The 11,576-nt window shown below is 36.3% G+C and overlaps 1 protein-coding gene across 4 annotated transcripts in view; it reads right to left on the bottom strand.

Annotated features, from left to right (window-relative positions):
• Positions 1 to 9,789: 9,789 nt before the first annotated feature.
• The window catches only part of USO1 (USO1 vesicle transport factor), a 57,409-nt gene continuing 55,622 nt past the window's right edge, over positions 9,790 to 11,576 (bottom strand). For all 4 annotated transcript variants that reach the window (XM_070726943.1, XM_070726944.1, XM_070726945.1 and 1 more), the window contains one exon: positions 9,790 to 9,992. In XM_070726943.1, the coding sequence (XP_070583044.1) occupies positions 9,888 to 9,992 (105 nt within the window). In that variant the 3' untranslated portion in view covers positions 9,790 to 9,887. The remainder of the gene's footprint in view (positions 9,993 to 11,576) is intronic.

Genomic DNA, 11,576 nt, shown 5'->3' with positions numbered 1-11,576 from the left:
AAATAAATAAATTAGATAATAATAGTATTTTAGCCATAGAAGGACATAATATTAGTGAGGGATGACATGCACACCTGTGGGAAAAAGAGCATATCAAACATTCACAATTCAGATATCATCAGATACGGAATATTTTAATCAAACATTGGAGAAAAGTCATAGAGAAGTGCCTATCTAAAGCCCAAATACATCCAAATATAATTAATAAAAACCAAATTAAAACATACGAAGAACTCTTAGATTCCAAGGGATTCTTAAAATCCAGAGAAAAACTTAAAAGTGAAGGCCTGGAGTTAGATTGGTTACCTTATTTTCAGGTACAAAGTAGATATAAAAAAGACTTAATTGAATTTGGAATATGTAAAAAACCCAGTGACATAGATAAAATCTTAATAGGACCAGATAAAAAATTAATTACCAAAATGTACAATTATTTACTAAATTATGAAAATATAGAGGAAATAGTTAAACATGATAGCATGGATGACAAATTTTGGTTATTCTATCCAGTTAGACGGTTGGGAAAAATTAAGGAAAATTAATTATAAGATGACATTGTCAGTATCATATAAAGAAAATTTGCATAAGATGTTTTATCAGTGGCATTATGCTCCGCCACGTTAGCCAAAATAATAAATGCTGGAAATGAAAATCTGCCATATATTATCATATTTGATGTCTGGAATATTATGTCCGGAAGCAACAAATTTTGGTCTAGGACTCAAACTGGTTGAAAGAAATGTTAAATTATCAATTGGAAATGAAACCTGAAATGTATCTTTTGGGAATAATTGGAGGACAGCATAGTAAGGAAGATTACTATTTGATAACACATATATTAACATCAGTAAGGTTGATGTTTGCACAAACTTGGAAAAAGAAAAATATACAATATATAGAAATGGTGATTAGGAAATTGCTAGATTGTGCTAAATTAAGCATATTAACATATAAATTACAGAATAAACAATATAAAGACTACTACACAGTTTGGGGGAAATTGCATAGTTGGATAGAAAAGAAAAAAGAATTGAATTAACGTCTAAGAAAAAGAATGAATAGTTGAAAACAGAATTGTAGCTGATTCACTTTTTGTTTGTTTTATATTTGAAAGTTTGTTTGTATGTCTTGCTTTGTTTTTTCATTATTACAATAAAAAAAGAATAGTTAACATGTAATTAGTTGACAATTGTAGTGATAGAAATGATGTATTTCATAGATATAACATTTCTGCAAATTTCTTCACAGCCTTCCAAATGGCTTACTCCAATGCCCCAAACTGTCAGACGACGAACCAACTTATTGGCAATGAAAACTCCAAGGGTTCCATCTTTTATGACTCTAAAACCAGGTGTAAGGATACATTTTGTTGGAGCTGCAGCACGTTCTTCTCTGAAGATCCCCTCTCCTCATTATTGTCCCAGACTCAGAACTACTTCCACTACATTCAGGGATGGCAAGGACTTAGGATCAGTTCCTCAACCTCCAAGAAACAAGCTTCCTGTAGTCACCCAAGGATTTTCTGTTGATACAACAAGGCATGTCACTTTTTATACCACTAAAATGCCCAGAGGAGATGCTTAATATCTCTTAAGTTCTATGTATTAAACTTCAGACGTGTTCTTTAATTCATTTGGTTTTTAATGAAATGATACCTAGGCCCGGAACTTCCAAACTGATTTGCTGAATACAATTAAATGTGAAAGGAAAAATATAATAACAGAGTTGGAAGGGACCTTGGAGGTCTTCTAGTCCAACCTCCTGCTTAGGCAGGAAACCCTACACTACTTCAGACAAATGGTTATCCAACATCTTCTTAAAAACTTTCAGTGTTGGAACATTCACAACTTCTGGAGGCAAGCTGTTTCACTGATTAATTGTTCTGTCAGGAATTTATTTCTGTTTTTGTTTAGTTTTCGCCCACTGCTTCTTGTTCTATTGGAGAATTGTTTTGACTCCCTCTTTTTATGGCAATATGTTTTAGACTCTGATGCTCTTCTCTGCACTTTTTCTAGAGTCTCAACATCCTTTTTTGCATTGTTGTGACCAAAACTGAATGGAGTATTCCAAGTGTGGCCTTACCAAGGCATTATAAAGTGGCATTAACACTTCACGTGATCTTGATTCTATCCCAGCTAGAACTTTGGGAGTCTTGGGCAGCATATCAATCAATCAATCAATCAATCAATCAATCAATCAATCAATCAATCAAACAAACAATGTAGGCTTTTTTGGCAGCTGCTGCACACTGCTGGCTCATATTTAAATGGTTGTTGGCTAGGACTCCTAGATCCCGCTCACAATTGTTATTATTGAGCAATGTACCACATATACTGTACTTGTGCATTTTGTTTTTCTTGCCTAAATGTAGAACTTTATGTTTTTCACCATTGAATTTCATTTTGTTTGTTAATGCCCAATATTCAAATCTGTCAAGATCCTTCTGTATTTTTTACCTATCTTCTGGAGAGTTGGCTATTCCTGTCGGTTTGGTGTCACCTGCAAATTTGATGATTTTGCCATCTATTCCCTCATCAACTCAGAAAACACTAAGAACGTCACAATAAATGAACTATTAAGAGTTTCAGAAATGATTATTCAGTCCTGAGAAAAAGGAAAGCCTGAGAAATTTATTAATTTATTTATTGGATTTGTATGCTGCCCAACTCCTAGGGGACTCTGGGATTCAAAATCACCTGTCTTTATTTTTGTTTGGTGTAAGATGAGGCAGAGAGGCTTTCAATATTCTGTTATTCTATCTTACAGCAATAAAGAGGATTGCTGGAAACTTGCTAAGTCTGTTTATTGACCACATTTTCCTTTAAGTGCTATCAAAGCTATTCTGTTCTGTATTGAACCCTATCTTAATAGAAGAAATTATATTTTTAGTAAATAAATATAATAGTGAGAGAGGGCTTGAGTATATTGTGCGTCACAGTGAGAAACATCTAAATCCTAGGGGTATAGTATCATCTCCTCTTTTAAAGGCCTCCCTCCCATTATCTTCATATACACTGCTCCAAAAAATAAACGGAACACTTAAACAACACAAAATAACTCCAAGTAAATCAAAATGTCCACTTAGGAAGCACCACTGATTGACAATCAATTTCACATGCTGTTGTGCACATTCAACTTTGTACAGAACGAAGTATTCAATGAGAATATTTAATTTATTCAGATCTAGGATATGTTATTTGAATGTTCCCTTTATTTTTTTTTGAGCAGTATATGTCACTTCTTAGTCCACTTGAATTAAATTAAAATTCAAATGTACACAGCATAAATATACTGATTTATTTCCTGCAAAATGATCTCATAGAAAAAATATATATGAACTACATGCCTTGAAATATTTATGAATAACTAATACCAAATATCCAATGACCCTGGTTAATTAATATTTTTAGCAATACATCTCATAAAAAAGAGTGCATAAGTAAATGAAGAAAATTTTGATGAAGCAAACTAAAATCTCAGTCAACAATAATTTACATACAGCAAGGACGAACTATAAGACAATAAGTTGCATATTTTATTACACAACAATATGAACAACCATAAACCAGGAAAAAAAAATAGAAATCTGTTTAGTTCTTGAGATTTCCTGTTGAATTACAGAAAACAAGATTGCATGTTTTGCTTGCTCAAGATTCTGGAGCATTGCTTTACAATAAGACAATAAGATAAGGAATATTCTAGGGCCAATGTCTGTCATATCCAATTAAATAGGATTGCAGGGGAATTTTAAAAAGAAATTCATCTTTAGAACTTTAGAGAATTCAGAGTTGTTGTGAGTCAGAAGAACCAACTAAATTAGATGGATTTGACTTTATATAAACCAGGTTGATAAATTTCAAAAGCCTTCAATAGAGAAGCAGAGTTTTCACTTTACTTCTCTATTGAGGGAGGCTCTAGACCAAATTGCGCCTTTGCGACCTTTCTGTGGCAGTAGACTCCAGAGAGCTCCTTGGTTTACTGTAGAACTCCGAGGCATGAAACGCCAGAAGAGAGGTCTAGAGATGAGTTGGAGGAATTGAGATTCTTTTCCCCTTAGGCCTTTACAATTTATGCATGGTATGTTTTGTATGTATGTTTGGTTTTATAATAAGGGTTTTTAATTGTTTTACTGTCACATGTTGTTTTATCACTGTTGTTAGCTGCCCCAAGTCCATGGAGAGGGGCGGCATACAAATCCAATCAATCAATCAATCAATCAATCAATAAATGTAAACCTGAATCTGACCAAACACTTTTAAAAGCTCATATTAAGACTTATAAAGTGGCGCTCAAGGCGGCAAGATGCACGTATCATGCTGCCTTGACTGCATCAGCGAAATCTCACTCAGCCGCCCTGTTTAGGGTGACTTGCTCCCTCCTTAACCAGGGGGGAGTTGACAAATCCTTGCAGGGTAGTGTTGAGGATTTTAATGAGTTTTTTGCAGATAAAATTGCTCAGATCTGGAATGCAGTATCGGCTGACAATGAGTCAGTTGAGGTGACTGAGGCACATCCTGTGTGTGGGAGGAGTTTGACCTGGTAACACCTGTTGAAGTGGACAAGGCCATGGGAGTTGTGAATTCTGCCATCTGCTTATTGGATCCGTGTCCCTCCTGACTGGTTTCGGCCAGCAGGGAGGTGACACAGGGCTGGATCCAGGAGATTGTCAAAACTTCTTTGAGGGAGGGGCCTTCACGGCTCCCTGCAAGGAGGTAGTTGTGCACCCTCTCCTCAAGAAACCTTCCCTGGACTCAGCTGTTTTGAACAACTATTGTCCTATCTCCAACCTTCTTTATGGGGAAGGTTGTTGAGAAGGTGGTGTCGGTCCAGCTCCAACGTTTTTGGATGAAGCTGGGCCCTCAGTGGTCAGGATTCAGGCCTGGCTACAGAACTGAAACTGCTTTGGTCGTGCTGATGGATGATCCTGGGATAGGGTTTTTATCCTCTATCCTGATGCTTCTTGACTCTCAGTGGCTTTTGATACCATTGACCATGGTATCCTTCTGTGTCAGCTGGAAGGGTTGGGAATGGGAGGCACCGTATCATGGTGATTCTCATCCTTCCTCTGGTTGGTTGCAGTCGGTGTTGGCAGGTGGCCAGAGGTCGACTCCTAAGTCCCTCCCTTGTGGACTCCTAAGTCCCTCCCTAAGTCCTCTCGCCTCTGCTATTTAATATCTACATGAAACTGCTGGGTAAGATAATCTGAGGGGACGGGGTGAGTTACAATCAGTAGGCTGATGACACTCAGCTGTACATTTCCACCCCGTGTCCACTTAGTGAAGCAGTGGAAGTAAGGTGCAGGTGTCTGGAGGCTGTCAGGGTCTTGATAGGCGTTAATAGGCTCAGACTCAACCCCGACAAGGCAGAGTGGCTATGAGTTTTGCATCCCAGGAACAATACCATCTGTCCATTACCCTGCAGGGGGGAAGTCTTTGCCCCCCTCAAAGAGGGCCCGCAACTTGGGTGTCCTCCTCTGTCCACAGCTGAGCTTAAAAGACCATCTCTCAGCTGTGGCGAGGAGGGCGTTTGCACAGGTATGCCTTGTGCGCCAGTTGCAGCCCTCTCTGGACAGGGAGTTACTTCTCAGCCACTCACGCCCTTATCACCTTGAGGTTCGATTATTGCAATGTTCTGGGGCTGCCTTTAAAGAGTGTTTGGAGACTACAAATTGTGCAAAGTGCAGCCGCGTGAGCTATAATGGGGCTACCAATATCTGCCCACATTTCAACATCACTCCATGAGCTGCACTGGTTGCCAATTTGTCTCCGGTCTCAGTTCAAAGTGCTGATTATGGCCTATAAAGCCCTACATGGCTTAGGACCAGATTATCTTCAGGACCATCTTCTGCCTCATGTATCCCAGCGGCTGGTTAGGTCCCACAGTCGGCCTTCTCCATAATGTTGGGCAGATAATGTCGCCTGGTGGGGCCTAGGGGAAGAGCCTTCTCTATGGTGGCCCTGGCCCTCTGGAACGAACTTCCTCCGGAGATACATACTTCCCCATCCCTCCTGGTCTTTTGTAAAGCTATCAAGACCTACCTCTGCCGACGGGCATGGGGCTGTAAGTGATGAGATTGTCTCTGGCTGATATTATGTATGATTGAATTGATTAATGTGTATGACTCTATATGGGTTTTTTAATACTTTTTAGTAATTTGTATAATTTTTTTATAGTAATTTAGATTTCTTTACATATTGTGGTATTTATAATTTTGTATGTCGCCCTGAATCGCCTAGAGAAGGGCGGCATAGAAATCTAATAAACAAACAAGTAAATGAATGAATGAATTAAAAAAAATTACAGACAAGATTTAAAACTGAGCGTTTTTTTTTTGGCCACCTGAGATTTAGCTACCTTTGACAACAAATTAAAATTAATCCCAGATTAGATTTAGAAAGTGTAGGGAACACTTTTATTTCCAAACAGAAATATTATAAACTGAGGTAGTATTGCAATTAATTTTGCTGCAGGTTAGCATATATTAGTATTTAATAAGGTAAGTACAAAATAGAATAGATTTTAAAAAATTATTTTATTCATTTATTTATTAAATTTGTATGCCGCCCCTTTCCGTAGAGAGTTTTACTAGCCAAGTGTGATTGGACACCCAAGGAATTTGTCTTAGTGCATATGCTCTGTGTACATAAAAGAAAAAGATACATTTGTCAAGAATCATGTAGTACAACACTTAATGATTGTCAAAGGGGTCAAATAAGCAATGAAGAAACAATCAATATTAATAAAAATCTTAGGATACAAGCAACAAGTTACAGTCATATAGTCCTAAGTGGGAGGAAAAGGATGATAGGAATGATGAGAGAAACTAGTAGAATAGAAGTACAGAATTCGTAGAAAGTCTGATAGTGCTGAGGGAATTATTTGTTTAGTAGAGTGATGGAGTTCGGGAAAAAACTGTTCTTGTGTCTTTGGTGTGCAGTGCTCTGTAGCGATGTTTTGAGGGTAGGAGTTGAAACAGTTTGTGTCCAGGATGTGAGGGGTCAGTAAATATTTTCCCCGCCCTCTTTTTGACTCATGCAGGTCCTCAATAGAAGGCAGGTTGGCAGCAATTGTTTTTTCTACAGTTCTGATTATCCTCTGAAGTCTGTGTCGGTCCTGTTGGGTTGCAGCACCAAACCAGACAATTATAGAGGTGCAGATGAAAGGGAGAATCTTAAATACATCCTTATTCAGTACCAACTTAAATCCTACTTATTTTGTATAAAAAAAACTATTAAAAGATTACTACCGCAGAACAAATAATTTTTTGTTCAGTGTTTACTTTTACAAGCTTTGCTGTGTCCCTTAGTCATGAGATTGCTACTATAGGTGGCCCTCAATTTACAACCTCAATTGATTCCAAAATTTCTGTTGCTTAGCTATACATTTGTTAGGTGAATTTTGCCCCATTTTATGACCTTCCTTGCCATAGTTGTTAAGTGATTCAATGCAGTTGTTAATAACACAGTTAAGTGAATCTGATTTCCACACTGATAGATAGAACAGAATAAATAGAATAGAATTCTTTTATTGGCCAAATGTGATTGGACACACAAGGAATTTGTTTAAGTGCATATGCTTTCAGTGTACATAAAAGAAAATATAGATTTGTCAAGAAACGTGGTACAACACTTAATGATTGTCATAGGGGTCAAATAAGCAATGAAGAAACAATCAATATTAATAAAAATCTTAGGATACAAGCAACAAGTTACAATCATACTGTCCTGAATGGGAGGAAATGGGTGATAGGAATGATGAGAAAAAAACTAGTAGAAATAGAAGTGCAGACTTAGTAAAACGTTTGACAGTGTTGAGGGAATTATTTGTTTAGTAAGAGTGATGGCTTTCAGGAAAAAACTGTTCTTGTGTCTTGGTGTGCAGTGCTCTGCAGCGATGTTTTGAAGGTAGGAGTTGAAACGGTTTATGTCCAGGATGTGACTCGTAGAGTATATAGGTCCATATTACTTGTTAGGTCATAAAAATTAATCACATGACCTCAGGACCACTGCAACCATCATAAATATGAACTAGTTCCCTAGTATCTGAATTTTGATCACATGACCAGGGGATGCTGCCAGTCTTAAGTGTGAAAAACAGTCATAAGTCATTTTTTTCAGTGCCATTGTAACTCCAAATGATCACTAAGGAAAATATTGTAAGGTGAGGACTACCTGTACAATCAGTACACCTTGTCCTGTGCCTTACCTTTTGTTTTTCTTTATTTGTACCTTTGCAGAGTAGAGATGTTGGAAAGAGATTGCTTGGGGTTTTTTTTCTTTTCCCTCCCTCCCCTTCTACTATATGTGATCTATCGCCTCATCTGCCTCTGCAAAGCAGAAAGATTGGCTAGGAAGGAGTACAAGGAGAAATTAGGCATACAAACAGAAGTGTACCCGGCTGTTTGTGTAGTGGGCTGTCCTTGGCAACACCAAATGTATTCATTATTTTGTGCCTGTATACTTTCTTGCAGGCCCTTCTCTCCAGTGAATGCAGATACAGACACTTATTTGCTTCTTGCTAATAACCCCGACACTGGAATGAGCAGTCAAAAGGCAGAAGAGTGATTAGGAGACAAATTAAAACTCAAGGTATAAAACTTACCTTGTCAGTTATAAGCAGAAGCAGGCCATACCATGTTGATCAAAGTTACTTCTTTACTATTACAAAGCTTACTTACTGGACTCTCATTAGACTGACTGCATTCTCTTGGAAACTGTCAGATAAAACTTTGAGAATTCTAGAAAAGTAAGATTTTTCTGCTGTGCAAACACTCTTAAGATCAGCTTCTTCATACACACACACACACCAGCTAGGCATTTTTACCAAATCATTCCAGGGTCTGAGTAAGCATATTTGCAACCAATTTTCCCAATTGTGAAATTTCCCTGATGAAACATGGTGATCCCAATATTTTGTGAGAAACTGACATAATCAAAACTGAATCTGAACTTATTAGGTCTATGTAAAACATACAGCATTAAAATGTAATAAAAAGCAATCACAACTCAGTCAAATAAATGATACTAAATAAGTATATATTTATTTTCATTATTGAAAAAGTTAAGTTGATATAACAACTGTATTTATTTCTTTCCTTTTTAAAATCTACTGGGCAAAAAAAATCAATAAATTATCATCAATCACAATGTGATTTTTTGAAAAATAAAACAAATATGTTTTCAAAATAATAATCTGATATCCTTTAAACTTTCACATGGGAATTTTGCTAAAAATGTTTCTTTAATATACTATCAAACAGTGTTCTTTATCTTTGAAAATCCCTCTGTACTGTTGCAGCTCTTTTTATTTCCAAGGTACAGAATGGAGCCATTTCAAATACAAGGCACTCAATGCTGAACAGTTCATTTCATTTCAAGCCAAAATCTACTGAGAAGAAAGCAAAGAAATTACGACCCACTTAACTTGAGCAAACCAAACCAAATCAAACCAAACCAAACCATCACTTTCAATCTTTTGTAAAAGATATTAAGAAAAAAAATATGTTAAGATCTCTCCAAGCTGAATAAGGAGAAAATTTCATCCAAGAGATTTCAGCCATAAGCATATCATATTTAATCACAAATAAAATCCAAAATAAGAAAATTAAGTAATGACAAACACTCTAAAAATAGGCAAAAGGCAACACATTTTAATCCAACATTGTTACCTTTTACAGCTTTTAAAATGGTTTCTAATTTGTTAATAATTCAGCTTGATCTGAATATGAAATTTAAAATACTAGGCTTCTGTTTAGCTATAATATATTACCGACATTTAAGAAACTGAGGCTGATTTCTAATGATCTTTTATTTTATCAAGGTTTTTTGCATCACAAAGTCATCCAGTTCATACATTCCTAAATTTCAAAGCATTTCTAAATTCCATATTTAGCCCAATGAACTATTATCATTTTCTTCTTCTCCTTCTGCATCCTCTTCCTCCTCTTCCTCATCACAATGATCAACTAAATCCACATCATCTTCATCTTCAATCTTTAGGGGAAAAACAGAAATAAAACTACTTAGTGTATTATGTTAACGGACAGCTTATTTTTAAACTTGTTAATTATTTTAATAATCAAGTGAATAATTAAAATTTAAATGTATCTCCTTAAGTTCAAAGAGAGCATTTCTCCATCATCTGATGCCATAATCTTTTAGTTTTATTATAGAATCTATAATATAGAAGCACATTTATTTTATTAATGTCAAGAGAAGATTGCTTTCATTTGATTAGACGTCATCAAAAGAAAAAGTTGGTCAAGATGCCTAAATGAATGGCTAAATTAACTTGTTTGATCAGAAAAGAAAAGTATTTTTTTTATAAAAGACTGGGAACACTTGAACTTTTTGCTTAAAACAGATTAAAAGGATCTGATTTCTGGGCTTATCAGTTTTTTTAAAAAGCTTATATGAAGAATGGAGCTTATGCCACACAATTTTAAAGGGAAGAAAGGTATGATTGCTATAATTGCTGCAAAGAAGATAATTTGCTTCTTTTAAGTATTTTCTTTTTCTTCTATTGTTTTCAAGATTTTTTTCTTTTATACTGATTTCATTTTGTAAATAAATTACTTAATAAAATATAAATAAAACTTCACAGCAAATTTTAATTTATGTTTATGCAATTATGCAGATTTATAATATAATATTATAAATGATATTATAAATAAACAAACAAACAAGCAAATAAATAAATAAATATAGTATCTCTAATTGTAAAATTAGTTGCCAAAAGCTAGATATCACTAAGAGTACTGGTAGTTGTCAGAACATGGTAGTGGATTATTTCTGTTACCTTTTAGAAGCGCTCTCTACCAGGTAGAGAAGAAGTATTTAATGAACACAGCAAGCACTTTAAACTTTTTTCTCTTTTTAAATTTCTCTCTCTTTTGTGATAGAGTAGCACTGTAGAGCAGGGGTGTCAAACTCAAGTCCTGGATTTGGCTTGCGAGGTGCTTAGCTTTGGCCCGCAAGACCACTCTAAAAATAGTGACGGACTGGCCCATAGGGCCTCTGCCAGCAAAGACGGAGTTTGGGAGGCCTGTGTGCGGCTCCTGCAAGCTGTTTTCGATGGCAGAGGGTTACAGGAGGCTGTCACAGCTGAAACGGAACACGGGAGCCCGTTTTCTCTGGAAGAGCACTCAGGCCACCTTAGATGCCCCCGACATGAGTGACCCCCCTGGCCACGCCCACCCTGAGCTGTGAGGCCAAACACAACCCTGATGTGGCCTTCAATGAAATCAAGTTTCACATCCCTGTTGTAAACATACAGGTGCTAACACCCTTTACATTTTGCTGATAATTGTCCAGAGACTTTTTCTCTTCCTATCTTCTCTCTTCCTGTCTCAGATAAGGAAGCATTAGCTCCCTCTTCAACTTCCAAAACCCAGAGGAAGTCAAAATTACCAATGTGGCAGTTAAACCACATTCTTTTAGAGCAGTAGTTTTCAAAACTGATATATCCAAACAATCCACCTCAATGTGAAAAATCAAACTCATTAATTAACATATTTCATGTAATATATTTTATGTTGACCAAATGTTAAAAGTGTTGCAGTAATACATTTTATTCAG

This window comes from Erythrolamprus reginae, chromosome Z (genome assembly GCF_031021105.1).
Source record: "Erythrolamprus reginae isolate rEryReg1 chromosome Z, rEryReg1.hap1, whole genome shotgun sequence".
NCBI lineage: Eukaryota > Metazoa > Chordata > Lepidosauria > Squamata > Dipsadidae > Erythrolamprus > Erythrolamprus reginae.
The sequence above is the reverse complement of the archived record's forward strand: the minus strand, read 5'-3'. Positions and strand labels throughout refer to the sequence as shown.